Genomic DNA, 19478 nt, shown 5'->3' on the forward strand with positions numbered 1-19478 from the left:
AAAGTCATTTTGCTGTAGAACAAACTAGACAATACGATTTTCTGTAGACATAACATACAAGTGTGTTTATAAAAAAAGACATGTATATTTGTGCCAGACTTGGCTATAACAAGTCACACCTGTATCTTTCAAAGCATGTATGGGCTGGTAAATAAGTTAAAATTTTAATCCCAGTTATTAAAAACTAATAATCATGTAATCTCATTATTGGTTAAAATAATAATAAATCCTGCTATTATTCAGTCATTTTTTAAAAATTGTTTAATGTTTCTTAAATGTTTTTTTAAATGTATTAACCAACATAATCAACATATTAACCAATTATCAATCATTAGTTGCAGCCCTACTAATATGTAATGTGTAATAGGGGCATATATAAACTCTGTATAACCTATATTTTAAATAATTACAGTAAAGTATCTATGTATCTATGTATCTATCTATCTATCTATCTATCTATCTGATAAGTATAAGATAAAATAAAGTATCTATCTATCTATCTATCTATCTATCTATCTATCTATCTATCTAATAGGTATAAGCTCAAATAAAGTATCTATCTATCTATCTATCTAATAAGTATAAGCTAAAATAAAGTATTTATCCATCTAATATATGAATCTCATCCTCATTTTATTGGACCTTAGTTCTGCTTTTGATACTGTTGACATATACATGACATACTTGTTGGTCGCCTGGAAAAGTGGGTGGGGTTACAGGGAGAGGCCCTGAATTGGTTCATATCTTATTTTAAGAATATAACCTTTTCAGTGAATATTAGCAGCTATTTCTCTTCTTCTGCTGATGTCTCTTGTGGTGTTCCACAAGGGTCCATACTAGGGCCCCTCCTTTTTTTCTCTCTATATGCTGCCATTGGGTCAAATAATTGGGAAGCACAATGTCGGCTTTCACCTGTATGCTGATGACATACAGCTTTATCTTCCCATTAGACCGAATGACAATGGCTCGTTAACATCTCTTAGCAGTTGTCTTGAGGATATAAAGAGGTGGATGGCTGACAATTTTCTTCAGCTGAATGAAAGCAAGTCAGAGGTTATCGTTTTTGGGGGTCCTCATCACATCAATAGTGTCTCCAATAACCTTGGTCACTTGTCTACTTGTGTCAAAACATCTGTGAGAAATCTTGGTGTTATCTTTGACTCTGACCTCCGATTTGATAAACAAATCAACTCTGTGGTAAGGAATAGCTTCTTCCAGCTCAGAAATATTGCGAAGATTAAGCCATTTCTCTGCTATTCTGACCTGGAAAAAGTTATTCATGCATTCATTTCTGCAAGAATTGACTACTGAAATTCTCTGTATATTGGGATTAGTCAGTCTCTGTTGCGGCGCTTGCAGGTAGTCCAGAATGCAGCAGCAAGGTTACTGACTAATACCAAGAAAAGAAACCATATTACACCAGTCCTTGCCTCACTACATTGGCTGCCTGTTCAGCACAGGATTCAGTTTAAAGTGCTTTTATTTGTTTTTAAAGCACTTAATGGTCAAGCCCCGGCTTATCTCAGTGGTATGCTTTCTCCCGCAAGCGCACAGCGATCTTTAAGATCAGCCACTCAGAACTTGTTGACTGTTCCTAGGGCTCGTTTGAAGCTAAAAGGTGATCGTGCATTTGCAGTTTATGCTCCGAGGCTATGGAACACTCTACCTCCTACTATTCGACAAGCACCTTCGGCCGCTGTTTTTAAATCACTCCTAAAAACATACCTTTATAAGCTGGCATTTGAACAGTGAGGAGCTGTGTTAATTTTAATTGTTTAGTCTATTTGTATCTGTTTTATTTTGTCTCTTACTCTGTATTTTTATTTGGTTCTTACTTTTTTAACATAATGTTGTGTTATGTATGCTTATTCGATGTACAGCACTTTGGTCAACGTAAGTTGTTTTAAGAGTGCTTTATAAATAAAATTTACTTACTTACTAATAGGTATAAGCTCAAATAAAGTATCTATCTATCTATCTATCTATTTATCTATCTATCTATCTATATATCTATCTATCTATCTATCTGATAAGTATAAGATAAAATAAAGTATCTATCTATCTAATAGGTATAAGCTCAAATAAAGTATCTATCTATCTATCTATCTATCTATCTAATAGGTATAAGCTCAAATAAAGTATCTATCTATCTATCTATCTATCTATCTATCTATCTATCTATCTATCTAATAGGTGTAAGCTCAAATAAAGTATCTATCTATCTATCTATCTATCTATCTATCTATCTATCTAATAGGTGTAAGCTCAAATAAAGTATCTATCTATCTATCTATTAAGTATAAGCTAAAATAAAGTATTTATCTATCTAATAAGTATAAATTAAAATATACACAATTTAAACAGCAAGCATACATTTAATTAAGTTATATGTTATGTTTTTTTTTTTTTTATAAATATTTTAGCATTTAGTAGGCTAAATAGTAGGTTATTCATATTTACAAGAGCTTTATCAGCACTAGTATGTTCTTATCAAGCCTGTTGAGAAAACATTTTAATTTGGTGATGTAAAATGATTTAGATAAATTAAGAACCATGTTTATGGCTGCATTCTGTATGAACTGAATATCCTCTGAGGACAGAAATGACTGAATGCTGGTGATGTAGAGTTACAAAAATTACAACACTACTTTGAGTTTAGATAAATAACAGGGCTTTGGTTCCATGGATTGGCAGGTGAAGTTGTGTTCCCTTTTAAAAATGTGCTGAGTGTGAAATGCTAAACTCTGCGTCCCTTTCTTTTACTCTGATAGAATGCAACCAGTCCAAAAATGCTAGGTTATGCTGGACACCTGCTAACCAACCGACTAGGCTGTTCAGGAATTTGGCGCTAGGTGTGTTAGAATTATTTGGAAGTGCATGTCTACTGAAACCATGTTTGTACTTGTGATTACTGTGTAATCCTTCACCAATATTGTTTCAATACTGATACTGGCCAGCAGATGGTGTAAGAAAATGCAGTTGATAAATGGCTAACACCCCCTACCTACAGAGCTAGTTCAGAGCATAAAACATGCCACAGAACTTTCTGTAATTCAGTTCAGCTGTTTTTTTTTTTTAATTATTATTATTTTTTAGCCAGAAAATAAATCCCCAGTGAGGAGTGAGGACAGCTGAATTGGGTGTATACATGTGTATAAAGGTGTGAGATACATGCTAATGAACATGAATAATAAATATCGGGTAATTCATTCATTGTCTGTTTTACCACCACTTTATCCTAATCAGGATTACGGTGGGTACAAGTGAAAGGTAGGAAACTCCCCAGACAGGTCACCAGTCCATCACAGGGCAAAGAAACACACACATATTCACATCTAGGGCAATCTAAGTAGCTTTGATTGATGTCTTCAGAATCTCTTGGAGAAAACCCACACAGACACTGGAAGAACATGCTTTACACAGAAAGGACACGGGCCGCTCCACCGGGGAATCAAACCCATGTGTTGTGAGTGCCACCCACCGAGCCACCATGCTGCCCTTAATATGGGTTAATAGTTCATTACAAAATACAATGAACAATGTATTTTTGTTTAAAAAATGGTCCAAAAAAATAAACAAATCACAGATTCTTGTTTATTCCATTTCATAAAATGTCCAAACTTTACAAGAAATGTGGTTTGTAGGTAAATTGAAATGTCTTTTCCATCCAGCTCTTAAAATTCCTTATTTATTTGTTGACTTGATGCCTTGTTTTGTAAAAATGTAAAAGTGTCTTAATATGGATAGAAAAAGCTGTTCTTTTCCTAAAAGCCATAACTTGCACTTTCGAGTACAGCGCAATTGATGCAAAATATTCAAACATCTCTGTCATCACACTTCATTATGTCTTTATTTGGGCTTTTGTTTTTTTCTTTTATAGTAGAGGTTTAGAATATACTTTCACTTTCTGATCAAATATGGTTTATATGTTGCACCAATGCAAAGTATGCTTACACTTACTACTCTTACTTTCACTTTGTGCTACCACCCTTAGGTAATTATTGTTTTGATTGTGTCTTTTTTATTAACAGGTAAAATTACATTTATTTTTATTTTTAACATAAGGTTTTTGTTAACATACACCACATGGCTAAAAAGGTATGTGGACACTAGGTCTAATGTCTACTGAGATGTACTTAAAAGTGTTTAATTATTTCCATGTTTCAAAGGAAGTCAACAGAAGTCATAGCAACCGTAAAAAAAATAAAAATAATAATATATAGTGGTTTATACACTTATCACAGTGTCCCATATTATGTTAAACCTGAAACAGAAAGTTCGCCAAGTTCACAAACCAAACACCTGGCACAACACCTGGCTAAAACACCTGGCACAAGGTGGCAATACACTCTAAAGCAAGAGTCACCAACATGGTGCCCGCGGGCACCTGGTCACCCACAGGGTCCATGTGAGACGCCCGCAGGGCATGTTCAAAAAATAGCACTAGCCCCCATGGAACATGTTTAAATATATCTGTGTTTCCTACCATGGGAATAATTATTATCATTGTTAATAATTATTGTGAGGAATCATTAACATTAACATTTGATCAGTCTCTTCACATGGGAATATGTATTGTTATTATTAAGGTGAACCTGTGAAACTTTAAGTTATTCAGGAAGTTTGTATCAAACAAGTAGCCCTTCATATTCTTCATATTACTCAGTACCCTTGAAGTAGCTCTGAGTTGGTGACCCCTGCTCTAAAGGAACACAAGTGAATGCAACATTATAAATCCTGTTAATGTTTTAGACTCAGTTACATCAAATTCTCCAGTAGAGAAAATATCTCAATGCGTTAGCACAGTGAGTAGTTTCAAACCATGAATAATGAAAATGAAAAGCAGTAGAGTGGAACACAGCATCTGTTACATGCGTTACGCTCATTTGACAGATTTAGCTATAAAACACAGATCACAATTAATTCTTTGTGGTCACTTGACCCTGTTTAACCTTTTCTACCACTGCCGTTGGTTTAGTCTGACCTGCATTGGTCAGAGGAGTGAAGAGGTTATAAAAACAAAGACCAAGACAAAGCCGTCTAAAATAACACTACTAAACACTACTAACACACTTTACACCCCTGTACTGTATTAAATTTAATAAAATGGAATGATGATGTGGGTATGCCTAAACTATGTGGTCTTTAAATGTATAAAATAGGTCAATTTTGCAGTGTCATATGATCGATCACCTGGTGTCATGAGGATTCTCTTTCTGTTTATCTAAGTATAATAGATGTATCTTAATCTCTTAGAGATAGTTGATGGTACCAATCAATTTTGTTTTGAAAAGTATTTAGCATGTAAAAGTCTCTTTCTCTACCTTGGGCTACCTTCACTCCTAAATCAAACAAACTAGTTATGGCTAGATAACTAGTTTTTCCAACCAAAACCCTTACTGTGGTCCTTACACTTTGTGTTCAGTTGCTATAAGATAATGTATTGACTGTAATGCTGCAAATCAAAAGATAAAAAATATTGGGGGCACTTGAGTCATGGTGACCTGGGTTTAATTCTCAACATAGCAACCAACCCGTGTCAAGAGCTTTTTAGACATGATTGGATGTGTCTGCCAGTTTCTTCACTATTTGCCGTGATACATCCATCTTGACTTTGAGAAAGTCGAATAAACAGTCAGTGCTCTTCAGTGAAAATATTTTGCCATTCCTCTTTTCCCTAAGCTTCTCAGTTACCTAGAACTCTTAAATTAATCCTCACAGTCATGGCTAAAAATAAGGTCCACAAACTAGAACTCCTACTGTGTTCATTTCCTCCAACTAAACACAGACAAACAGAAACACATACACACACACACACACACACACACACACACACACACACACAGTTTGTTTACAGAATATCAGTTTACTTTCAGGTGTGGCAGTGTTCTAGAGTGGTTAGCATTGTGCATCGGTAATTGAATACTCAGCCAGTCATTTTAGGTGCATTCCAGTTCATAGCCTTAAAAAATAAATAATTAGGACAATATATTGACAAATGAATTACTGCATTAATGTATACAGTGCCTCTCTAGTACCACCCAGTTGTGAGGTTCCAACTACTACATGCATGTTGATACCACCAGTACCGGATCGGCATCATTGCTGACACCGGCAGCAAAAAGCAGTATCAGTATCAGCTATAAATGTAAGTTCTACCATGCACACAACCGTTTATATTTCCCCATCATAACATTCTCATGCTACTAGACTGTAGGACCAGGCCCGCTGCCTGGGCATCCACACACATACATGATTGGCTATGTCTAAGAGGTTTGGAAGGCCTAAGGCCTGCAATAGATAGCTCTGTCCAGGGCATTTTTGCCTTGAGTCCAGTGTTTCCCAGTGGAACCAGATTCAATGATCAGGATAAAGGGGTTGATAAAAATAAAATGGAAAAAAAAACATTTTAAAAAGGTGTTCTTATTACCGGTACTCTGACATTCGGGTTTGAATCAAAAGTTATGTTAGATATATCAGACCACACTTGAGGATCAGGTATTGTATCTGTATCTGAAGGAAAAATGTTTTGGTGAAGCCCTGTCTAAAATGTATTCAGAGTTTTCAGCAGTAATCTATTATACACACCACATGTAGCAGGTGAAAGAAATAGAATTAAAGTATGTGCATCCTAATTCATCTTTGATGCTGTTACCTGTCATGAGGCTAGTATTAAAGACCATAGTGGTAATGTGCCAGTCAGTAAAACGGCAACCAGTAGAGCCCTACTCCAACCGAGACTTTTCATCCTTAGTCTTGACACTCTGTTTTGCACGAAACGATTTGGAAGGCTAACCTTTAATTCAGTTATTGTACTTATGTTTAATGAACTAATCCTCACATCCTTTCTCATGCCATACACATCAGTAACCACATTTACTCCAGCAGCTTTCAGTGTAATTGTAGCAGCCAATAGTAACCAGTCATTAACTTTTACCACCTTTCCTGAGATTAATTTTATTGCTAAACACAGTCTGCTTTAATTGTATGTCTTGCATAAAGTAATGTTTATGTTTTCTGTCATTAAATGTTATCTGCAGCTCTGACACGAGTCACATTTAACTGACATTCAATTAAGTTCTTAACATTAAGAATCTCATTTTTAGAAGATCTGCTACAGTATAACAGAAGCAGAACCAGACCAAGACAACATTAAATGTCAGTATGAACTTTTTTAGGATTTTTTAAAACGTCTTCAACAAGCAAATGCAAGGATTTTTGGTATTCGTCCCTCATTTAAAAAAAGATTTTCAAATACATGAAGAAAAAGGCCTAAACACTACTAAAAGCCTCTGAACTTTGAAATACTTCTGCAATTCAAACTCTCTTGTGTGGTGCATTATGAAATGCAAAATACAGCAACAAAGGTCCAGTATGGTTACACAACTGAAAAAAACAGGCTTTTTTAAACTCAGTTGATCCCTAAACTATTATTTATTTGATTTATTTATTTATTAGGATTTTAACGTCATGTTTTACACTTTGGTTACCTTCATGACAGAAATGGTAGTTACTCTTTACACAAGATTCATCAGTTCACAAGTTTAATATCAAACACAGTCATGGACAATTTTGTATCTTCAATTCACCTCACTTGCATGTCTTTGGACTGTTGGAGGAAACCGGAGAGCCCGGAGAAAACCCACACAGACATGAGGAGAACATGCAAACTCCACACAGAAAGGACCCAGATGACTCCCATCTGGGGATCGAACCCAGGACCTTCTTGCTGTCCCTGTCCCATAGTTTTTAAAACATACTGCTGACATGTAAAGTGGAATTAACATACATTTTTATACATTTCACATTTTCCCCTATTGAAACTGCGATTTGTTGAATTATTGAATTATTATGGGGGAAGGGTGGCTGAGACCACGCACTAGATTGCCATCCTGTCTGTGGTGTGGTACTGCATTTCAAAAGTAATTCCACAGAAACTGGAATAAAGCAGGATAAAGCAGTGGTAAAACAAAATTAAAATGAAATTTTAAAAAAACTATGGAGTTTATTATTTTGATTTATTATTATTACTATTGCTGTTTTTGTTGTTTGCATGTGGTTCCCCAGTACACAGTTCACAAATTGTGTCTGTAGCTGGGATGGTTCCTTTTTTGTTTGGGTATTGTGAATCATTTATGTGTGTGTGAACAAATGTCTATTTCTTTGACAGTGTTTCTTTGTCTTATTCTGTCTTGTAATTGTCTTCTAGAACACAGTGCCCAAATGCCATGTTTCAAATAGCCCATAAACCCTGAGTGCACATTTGATGACACTACTGATGTGCACTTGTATGGTGTGCACTGGTGTGCAAGACTGTATTAGATTTTGGGGCAGCACCAGAAACCACACAAGACCAAACGTTTCACGCTGTGCATGAATCATAAGTTCTTGCTTATTGTCTGTTGTAACACAAACACAATTTTATTAATTATTAACAGGTGCAAAAATGCTAATCGTTTTAATGTCAGCAGCCAGCTGAGTCAGTTGATTAAAAATCTAATTGCCTGGACACACATTTTGCCTGTCTCTGGCCCCCGGCTCATAATTGGTCCTCCCCTGCATTAGATCATTACACACGCTTGTTTTTTATTGACTTAAAATTTTTATTAAAAAACGTCCTGTTTAAAGCCACTGAAAAAAGACAGGCTGTGTGCTTGCAAATCCTAGTGTTTTATATAATACATTATGGTACTATTTCTAATCTGTCCTAATCCGTATGGCCTTTTTTATTTCTATAGAAATGAATGCCCATTTTCCACTATGTAGTATTTATATATATGATTTTATTAAAGACATAAAAAACATAAAGAAAATAACAGGGCTGAAGAAAATTAGGCTTAAATTAAACTGAAAATCATCCTGTTGTTGCTACAGCTATTGTCCACAGTTACCGTGATGTATTTGTTCTCAGCGTCTGGTGGAGAATGGCTTCACAGACTCACCTTTAGAAAACTTTCACTAGTACCCTTGGACAATTGGAAATGGATAATAGCACATCAGGTATGTTACGGATAGTTCTGGATTTGGATGTGTAGTTTATTGTACTTCAGTGCAGGGTCCTGTCTCATCCAACTAAGAAATTAAATAGTTAACCAGTAAATTACTAATTATGCACTTTGTTTATAGATTTGACGGATAATGAATGGAAAGAATGGCTGTCTGGATAATCAGGAGAAAATGAGAAATAAAAAGCTATTCTATAAACTAATTAGAAGCAGACAGAAGTGAAACGAGGTTAAAGCAGGATGCAACTGAAAAAGTCAGTAAAGGAAACTCAAAAGACCTTTAAGTATCTACAGTATATAGCCATTATTGTTTAGACAACCCTTCAAATTGTTAGGTTCAGGTGTTTTGACCAAACCCATTGCTGTTTGATTTTATGAGGTTGATTTTACACTGATCAACCCTAACTACACTGTCCATTTTATCAGCTCCACTTACCGTATAGGAGCACATAGTAGTTCTACAATTACTGACTGTAGTCCATCTGTTTCTCTGCATGCTTTGTTAGCCTACTTTCATCCTGTTCTTCAATGGTCAGGACCCCACAGGACCACTACAGAGCAGGTATTATTTGGGTGGTGGATCATTCTCAGCACCGCGGTGACACTGACATGGTGGTGGTGTGTTAGTGTGTGTTGTGCTGGTATGAGTGGATCAGACACAGCAATGTTGATGGAGTTTTTAAACACCTCACTGTCACTGCTGGACTGAGAATAGTCCACCAACCAAAAACCTCCAGCCAACAGCGCCCCGTGGGCAGTGTGCTGTGACCACTGATGAAGGTCTAGAAGATGACCAACTCAAACAGCAGCAATAGATGAGCGATCGTCTCTGACTTTACATCTACAAGGTGGACCAACTAGGTAGGAGTGTCTAATAGAGTGGACAGAGAGTGGACACCGTATTTAAAAACCCCAGCAGCATTGCTGTGTCTGATCCACTCATACCATGTCAGTGTCACTGCAGTGCTGAGAATGATCCACCACCTAAATAATACCTGCTCTGTGGTGGTCCTGTGAGGGTCCTGACCATTAACGAACAGGGTGAAAGCAGGTTAAAAAAAGCATGTAGAGAAACAGATGGACTACAGTCAATAATTGTAGAACTACAAAGTGCTTCTATATGGTAAGTGGAGCTGATAAAATGGACAGTGAGTGTAGAAACAAGGAGGTGGTTTTAATGTTATCAGTGATTATGTCTGATCAGTGTAAAATCAACCTTATAAAATCGAACAGAAATCAAATCAATCAGTCAAAATGTTATATATCATGTACAATTTTTGGCTTCCTACTCCAGCATGACTGTGTCCCTATGCACAAAGCAAGGTCCATAAAAAGCCCTGACCTTTATCCTGCTGAACATCTCTGGCATAATTTGGAATGTTGACTGAACAGGGCTTCTTGTCCAACATCAGTGTCTGACCTTACAAATGCACTTTTGACTAAATGAACACAAATTCCCACAAATACACTCCAAAATTGTGTGGCCAGCTTTTCCAGAAAATTAGTGATTTCTATAGCTGCAGGATCAACTCCATGTCAATGATGCTGCATGCAGCTACTTACACTGAATGTGTTGTTTGCAGCTACATGGCCAAAAGTAAGTAAATACTCTTTCTTTTTAGTTTATTAAGTCACCACACTTACTAAAAAATGCAGTCTGTCAATGTAAGCATTCACAGCCTGGAGACAATGGGCACAATGCTGAAATACATCCTAAACAGGGCATCCATTCATCACATCACCCTTTCTGTCACTAGCTTAGACCTAAAAGTAATTTAAAGCAGTCAAGTCACCTACAGTTCTATCTTTGGTAAATGGAAGGAAAACAGATTACCAAGAGAATGTACAGAACACAGAAATAACATGGTACATTCCTTACAGAGAATTATCAGATTAAACCCAGATGTCTTTGGACCAGAAAGCATTGTACCACTGTGTCACCCAAAGCCACTGGCCACAAAGCAACCCAGACATGTTTGTACAGACAAAACTGGCCCTGTCTGGGAGAGGAAAAGCCAGATGTGGCAGTGACAACTACTGTCAGGTTAAGGCTAGAGCAATTCGGGAATCTGTCAGTGCTGCAAAGAACTGTCCCATGGTTTAAGCGTGTTAGAGGAGGTGTCTGCTTGCCTGGGCTCTCCTCAACCAATCTGAGGAGGTCAGATTAGTGCCATATGAAATTTAATTACATCTAGTTGGACAAAAAGGACAAAAAAAACCATGGGCAGAGCCCAAGTGGCAGAGCGGGATAATTCGCTAGCACACCAGCAGTGGGATTCTAAGTTCCTGAGTTCAGATCAGCTCTGCTACCAGTTGGCTGGACGCCCTCTAGCAGGCACAACTGGCAAGCGACTATAGCAGGCAAAATTGACCTCTAGTCTGCTGTGTGGACAAAGACCGGACTATAAAGTGGGGTTATCAACGCAGTGTAAAGACCTTAGTTGCCTGTACAGAAAGTGGAGGAAGCGCAGAGATCTGGGCGTGGCTCTCCATACGCAAAAAACGACCTTATGTGCAAATCCACCAAAGTATGGAAGAATAAGAAGGGATTGGCCCACGTGGTGCAGCGGAATACTCCGCTAGCACACCATCGCCGAAACTCGTCGTTGCCACCGGTTGGCTGGGCGCCATTTAGCGGGCAGAATTGACAGCAGTCTGCAGCAGACACGTTTCTGATAGGGAGGGATGACCAGACTATGGGGTGGGGTCTTCAAACCCTGTGTAAGGACCCTGATTAGCAGACAGAGGCACATGTGCAGAGCGCATAAGTGAAAAAGGGTTCCGCTAAGGGCTGCGCACGGGTCGGAGGAAGCGTGAGCAGCAATATACCCACCTCGACTGCAATCAGGGATCCCCCAGCAGCGGAAGACAAACGACTACGCTAAATTGGAAGAAAATGGGAGAAAATGCATAAATAAATAGAAAAAAAGGGATTGGGGGACTGCACACGCATCAGTGGGAGTGTGTGTCAGGCAAATATACATCCTACTTAAATGCCATCAGGGTCCCCAGCAGCGGATTGGCTATGCTAAATTGGGAGAAAATGGGAAAAAATGAATAAAAAATCCCAACAAAACAACAAAAACATTGTCAAAATGACTTGACAATAAGAATCTAACATTTTATCATTGTGTCAGGCCTGTGGGTATAAAATAAACAGCGATGGGTCCAGTGAGATGTTTGGCTAAGTTGAAGCAGCCAGGAGGCCTCTCAGCAAGAGTCGACTCAGCATCCTGACCGGAGAGCCAGAGGAAAACATGAGCTGTGCAGCTTAGCACACATTTCCTCCTCTAACATGATCCTGTATCTCCTCTTGCTCAGTAAACATCCAGGCTAATGGAATGCCCGGCTCCTTGGGGATCAGTAAGTTAATTGTGTGCACGCATAATCCTTTCATCATTGTATATATGTCTACAGGGGATCCTGAATGGAGGAGAAGGGATGAATGGTGCTTGCATTTTGATCCCATCCAATAATTACAAGTGAAACGTGAAGACCATGTGATATCAACCAAACACAGGCAGTTTTTACTCTGCATCTGCAGTAAACGTTTGTGTGTGTGTGTGTGTGTGTGTGTGTGTTTGTGTATTTCAATCCCATCCAATAATAATAAGTGTAACGTGAAGACCATGTGATATCAACCAAACACAGGCAGTTTTTACTCTGCATCTGCATTAAATGTGTAAGTGTGTGTGTGTGTGTGTGTGTGTGTGTGTGGGCGATCTAAATCCAGTTAAGCAGTTGAGAAATGTAAGACACCCTTTTACCAGGATTAGACGACTGTAATCAATGGCAAAACCGCTTAACAAGGTATACGCCAAATCTGACAAGGTTGTGCTGTACCCCCTCTTATTCCGGGTTTGTTTTGTTCTCTTTTCTGTAACAGATGCATTTAAAAATATCCAAAGGAACCGTCCTAAAATAATGCCTTTTAAGGTCACCATTTTTAGACAAATATAGCTGTAAGCAGTGTGCAGCTCTCCAAAATCAAGTGCTTGATCAAGAAATAAGCTACATGCAGGGCAGTTGTATCCTAGTGGTTAAGGTACTGGACTAGTAATCAAAAGGTCGCTGGTTCAAGCCCCAGCACTACCAAATTGCCACTGTTGGGCCCTTGAGCAAGGCCCTTAACCCTCAATTGCTTAGACTGTATATTGTCACAGTACTGTAAGTCACTTTAGATAAAAGCGTCTGCTAAATGCTGAAAATGTAAATGTAAAATAAGCTACATGCTCCTGTTTGGGTAGAGGTCTTAGGTGCCAATTCTGTAGCAAGGGATTTATTATCATGTGACAGCCTTTCTCAGACACGACCGATAACTACTTCTCCCACCCTCACCATTTCCAACCAAAATATAGAAGTGTGGAAACTTTTTGAAGTACCCTCATATTTTAACATGAGACCAATCCAAAATTAGGCTTTCCTGGACCTGCTCAAGACATACATTTGTTAAATGTAGATTTTACATTTAAATTGTCATTAGTTTGTATGTCTGATGTGTAAAATTGACTGTTACAGCCTAATTCCTGCAGCCTAATTGTTTAAAATATTTAACCCTCATTAGATCACTATAACAAAACAGTAATGAAATGAAACAAAGCCCAGATGTAAATTGACTGATTTTGAGTAAATTAATAATACTAATATTCTGCTTTTTAATATAAACACACTGCAACACAAAACACCTCAGACATTAACAGCCTTGCCTCAAAGATGCCAAATAAAGTTGAGTCAGACTGTGATTATCTAACAGATAGAGCAGATTGTATTGAACTTTTAAAAGCTTGTGTATTAAGTCAGCAGATTTGTCAATGTGTGCAACAGTGGGTTCAGTGATGGTGCTTACTCAGGGATATGCTATGATATAGTGCATTCATCTGTATTGTCCTGAGGTAACCTCAAAGCTCTGGGAAAAAGATAAGGCCCAGCTATGATTAGGACTCTTTCTGAAGCCAAAAAGAAAAGCTTGCTTTTTTTTGGTGCATTTTCTCTCCTTTTAAGTGCGTCATGCTTCCTCTCCACCAATGCCGATCCCCGCTCTGATTGAGGAGAACAAAGCTAACTCACGCCCACTCCGACACGTGGGCAGCAGCCGTATGAATTTTGTCACCTACACTTTGACGAGTGCAATGAGGATCAGCACTGTGTGTGGAGAGACACACCCTGACAGCACTCTTTTCCCGTCTCTGTGCAGGCGCCATCAATCAGCCTGCAGAGGTCGTAATTGCATTAGTTATGAGAGAGTCCCTATCTGGCTTAATATCCCACCCCTATCTGAACAACAGGCCAATTGTTGTTCATGTGGCTGCTCAGCCCAGCCGGCAGGCAGAGATGAGCCTTAATACGATGTATTCGAGATCCCAGCTCTGGTGTTCCAGTGTGTGTTTTTACCACTGCACCACCTGAGCGGTGAAAGGCTTGCTTTTAACGACACGGTGTATTCTTTAAAACACAATTTAATCAAAGCCGGTGTGTAATCAGACTGAAAAACATCATCTGATCACAAATAAAAATACTTCCTTGGCTGACTTCCTTGCATTATTTGCTATTTTATTGTACTATACCAGAGCCAAAATGTTACCCAATACACCTTTAAATGATATTTTCTCTTAAGCAAAAATTTTATGATCGTGAAAGGCCTTGTATATTTTCATATCTTGCAATATAACAAATACTATTTTACCATGGTATTTTCAGGGCATGTAATCATCCTCTTCACCCTCAAGCTACATAATCCTACTCTGTGTTCTTTAGTGTACAGGGTGTATATCTTATTTTTATATATTTATTGTGCATTTCTGATTACAGAATCAACTTAACTTCGTGTGGGCTGCAAGAAACAGCCTAAAGTGACTTAATCTGATTAAACTGACTTGAACCTACATTTCTTTCACACACTGTTACAAGTACTGTTAGTAATGTGTGCTTCCATCCATTATAACAGCATGTCTCAGGTGTGTGTATGTATTGGGAATGACTGAAATAGGCCACAAAGTTGGAATGTGCTGTCGCCTCACAGCAAAAGCCTGGATTTGATTTTCCTGCAAAGTGGCCAGGGTCCTTTCTGTGTAGAGTTTGCATGTTCTCCCAGTGTCAATGTGGGTTACATGTGGTCAGGCCAATTAAAGCTACTAAAAACTGTCCTGAGTGTGAAAGTGTTTGAACGTGTATTTGTGCCCTGTAATGGAATGGTGACCTATCTGGGGTGTTTCCTACCTTGCCAATGAATCTGACCCGCTGCGACCCTGAACAGGATAAAGCAGTGGTAAAACAGACAATGAATGAATAAATTTAATGAATAATTTTAAACACCTGTTAGGTGAAGTTAGCTGAGGCTAAAACACCAGAATGTATGACTGAGGGTGCATTCACATGAGAAGAGGCAAAACCTTTGTAGTGCAGTAAAACGTGCACCACGACACAAATATGTATGTATCCACCCTGAAAGTGTCCACATATCTGTGTTTAGCTGTATTTTCCTCCTGTTTCACTTTCAAACTTGTGTTACAGCTCGTGGTGCTGGGAATTTGTGAGAATCAGCTTTTCCGAGAGAGTCTAAAACCCTTATCATTAAAAAAAATAAAGCTTAACGTGATTTAATAAACTAAAAGAATGACACAGGAACACTAAACCTCTCTCAATTATTACTGCTCATATGTTCTCTCCACTATTTGAATTCCTCGGTTGTTGTTTTAATACAATAAGTCACGTTAAGCTTTGTTCGTTCTGCCTGAGTCGCTTGTATTGAGTCATATCAAACAGTTTGTCTCATTGGAGTCGCTTTGAAAAAGTCAGCGGCAAACTGTGTCAAAGTTCAATCAGGCGAGCGCCGTGCCAAGCGCAAAAATTATAAGCCTTAGGTAAGCGCAGCGGCAACCTAAGCAGCACCGCCACACTCCATAGGAAACAACAACACAGCCAGCACTAAAGCGGTTTTGCCATTTCTCATGAAAATGCTCCCTTATGAGGGGCATCCAGAAACTTTTAGCCCCTAATTGTAGGCTTGGTTTGTAAATATCTCAGTTGCTGATGGCAGTGAACTACCCCCTGACATGCCCTTCATAGTCACAAGAGGATTAGAATGACACATTACTACATTTTAATGGAATGAACACAATGCATTGACCATGTGTTTCTTGTGCGTCCATTTGTAAGCGTGCATATATTGACAGCGACTGTAGCTTCTGAACTCCGGTCTAGTTATGTAAGAAGACATATTGTTTGTCTTACCAGGAAATCCAGTGTATTGTGGGTCACAATGCATTCAACAGTGAAGCAGAGACAAACAACTCCATATGAAAGACAACAGCTCTACTGTCCGCCACATAATTTCTGCAGTTCACTGCACGCCGAGTGGGCACCACTCTGTTCTCCCACGGAGAGTTTCGATGCGTAAACTATAGAGCTATTCAGGAGGACTTCTGAAGCTCTTTTCTCTCAGCGTCTCAGAGCACCTGACTGTGGAAAAGTTTCAATCAGGAAAACAATGCTACAAGGGGCTAAGATTTCTTCAAAAGGTCCTAAACAAATCCCAAGAAACAGCATCCTGATTCAGGTTATCGGGACCAGAGCACTTAGGAGAGAACACATGATACAGCTTAGAATGCTTTCCAAAAATGACTGATTATAACACGGTTTAGCTCAAGGCTGCGCTATCATCTGTTTGAGTGATGACCATGAAAAAGTCCTTTCAGGATCTATTTAACCTGTACTGTAACAATGAGTCAGCATTTTTACAACACAAAAAACCTTAAGACTTCAAAAACAAAAGCAGCGCACATCTGACTCAGGCTGCAAGGCCTAATGGACCAACACTGTGTTCCCACTGGGGTCCTGCACATAATACACACATCTGATGAGGAGTTTGTTAAGTCATGTTTTATCTGTAGTGTCAATGATGTAACGTACTGGTGTTTGCGGTCCTGAAACAAATGCTACTATAGTAGCAGCTATTGAGATCCACAGAAACCCACAATGCATCGCAGGGCAACAAACACTCAACTAGTCACTTATTCACCTAGAAGCAACGTAATGTAAAGGGTAAAGGGTGCAATGCATCCTGGACTGCCCGGTTCATTCCGACTCCTTGTGACCGTATGGATAGTGTTTCCCCTGAACACCCTGTTCACAGTGGTTTCAATTGCAGATAATTATAATACTGGTTTTAATAAGGTGAATCTTTCACAACACACAGTGCATGAACCCTTCTGTGTATGGGCTATTTAGTCATAGGCCAGTCAGAATGCCCATGGTGACTCCTGTCTACCATTAAAAGCACCCACAGTGGTCACACAGGCATCGGACCTGAACAACGGAGCAGACTTACAGTACTGAGACAGTATATAGTCTAAGCAATTGAGGGTTAAGGGCCTTGCTCAAGGACCCAACAGTGGCAACCAGGCAGTGGTGGGGCTTGAACCGGCAACCTTTTGATTACTAGTCCAGTACCCTAATTACTAGGCTACAACTGCAAACAATGCACATGCCCAGCGATCATGGTGAAAACAAGACCCTTTGGACCAGTTAAGCTTTTTGAACTGCTCTGATGTCCAGGTCCAACGCCTGTGTGCCCACTGTGGGTGCTTTCGATGGTAGACAGGAGTCAGCACAGGCACTCAGACTGGCCTATGACTATATGGCCCATACACAGAAGTGTTCATGCACTGTGTGTTGTGAAAGATTCACCTCATTAAAACCAGTATTAAAATTACTTGCAATTGAAACCACTGCAGACAGGGTGTTTAGGCGAAATACTATCCATATGGTCACAAGGAGTTGTAACTGGGCAGTCCAGGTTGCAACGCACACATCAAGAGCTTTGTGGATTGGGTTTCCATGGTTAAGCAGCTGATCACACTATCTATTATCTATAAAGCAATTCCAAACACTAGCTAAAGCTGAGTAAAACAAGTAGTGTGAAAGTAGTGTGTAGGGAAGTATGTATTTCGGCTCAGGAACAGATTTTACACTGTTTAGTTGGGTATATCTGAAAAGCTTAAGCCAGGAAACAACATGCAGAATACAAATGAACTACAAGTACAAAATGTACAGCCACACATGCGAAGTTTTTTAAGACACCAGTACCTGTCAGAGTCTCTAGGATGCTACTGTGCTAATATGCCATAATTAAACCATCACTCACTCACCTGTAGTTCACACCAGGCCACTTCCACCCATGTCTCCGTATCCAGACCTTTGTAAACGGTCTTAAAAGCTCCTCTACCAAGTTCGATGTCAAATTTGAGAAAGCGTCCCCCAGGAGATGTAGCTACGGCCTTCATTTCTGCCTCCTCTTCCTGCTCAGACTCTCGCTCCCTGCCTTTTAGGGCAGTCGCTGATGGGACGCCTTTCCCTAGGTCTGGCGTGTCAGCATACGTCCCACCGACAGTTACCTGCTGAGTTCCGGCATTAAACACTGAGTCAGAGGTGTGAAGCTCCAGATGTGGGCTGCTGTGAAGGGCCTCTTCCTCCACCAGGTCGTCTTCTGTCTCACAGATCTCCACGCTTTTGCGGAAGAAGCGTTTGTTCTCGCGCTTCGGTTGGGACACTTTGCCACCTTCCACTGCTTTTCTTCCTTCTTCTGGTGGTCTCAATCCAGAGGCGGCTTCTTGTTCATTTCCTCTCTCCATGGTCTGCCTATCTGTTTTAGGAGCTACCTGGCTTCCTCTCCATTTCTTCTCATCCTCCCTCTCTCCATCAGGTTTCTCCCCGGAGGCCTCCTCTGTGCCAGTGGGATCTCCGGGGTCAGTCGCCATGGCAAATGACCTATCGTGCCCTGCTGCCACCGCCTCCACCTGTGCTCTGGCGCTTTGTCAGACCCCGTCTCTGTCAAACCTTGGTGGCCTTTTAAAACAGGACAAATTGAACTCCTTGTCTCTGTTCTGTCTTCTCTGGATGTTGTTCCGCTCACAAAGACATATGGAACAATTTCTGTATATTTAGACAGATGTCAGTTCAGAGTTTTTAAATAACGTCTATCCATCTCCGAGCCTCTGTGTTGTACCAATAGTCCGAGGCAGGGTCAGTAATAGAAAATCCAAAAACTGCAGCTCACTGGGGTCTTTCTCACCAATGATGTCTCAGAGTTTGAAGAGCATATTCAGGTGAATCCTAAAAAAAAGATGAAAGCATTAACAATAAGTGGGTTTTATGAGTAGCATCATATTCTGTTTTGTCACATTAGTGTCATATTTATCATATCATTATTATACAGTAAAACGTGACTTTCTTTATTTTATTAGGATTTTAACGTCATGTTTTACATACTTTGGTTCCATTCATGACAGGACAGGTAGTTACTGGTTACACAAGATTAATCAGTTCAAGTTTTAATGTCAAACACAGTCATGGAGAATTTTATATCTCCAATTCACCTCACTTGCATGTTTTTGGGATGTGGGAGGAAACCGGAGCTCCCGGAGGAAACCCACACAGACACAGAGAGAACATGCAAATACAGAAAGGACCCAGACC

The 19478-nt window shown here is 39.3% G+C and overlaps 1 protein-coding gene across 1 annotated transcript in view; it reads right to left on the minus strand.

Annotated features, from left to right (window-relative positions):
• The window catches only part of wnk3 (WNK lysine deficient protein kinase 3), a 65744-nt gene that overhangs the window by 24694 nt on the left and 21572 nt on the right, over positions 1 to 19478 (minus strand). The window contains exon 2 of the mRNA XM_063016069.1: positions 18152 to 19115. Within this exon, the coding sequence (XP_062872139.1) occupies positions 18152 to 18760 (609 nt within the window). The 5' untranslated portion in view covers positions 18761 to 19115. The remainder of the gene's footprint in view (positions 1 to 18151; positions 19116 to 19478) is intronic.

The sequence above is a fragment of the Trichomycterus rosablanca genome, chromosome 19 (assembly GCF_030014385.1).
Source record: "Trichomycterus rosablanca isolate fTriRos1 chromosome 19, fTriRos1.hap1, whole genome shotgun sequence".
Classification (NCBI taxonomy): domain Eukaryota; kingdom Metazoa; phylum Chordata; class Actinopteri; order Siluriformes; family Trichomycteridae; genus Trichomycterus; species Trichomycterus rosablanca.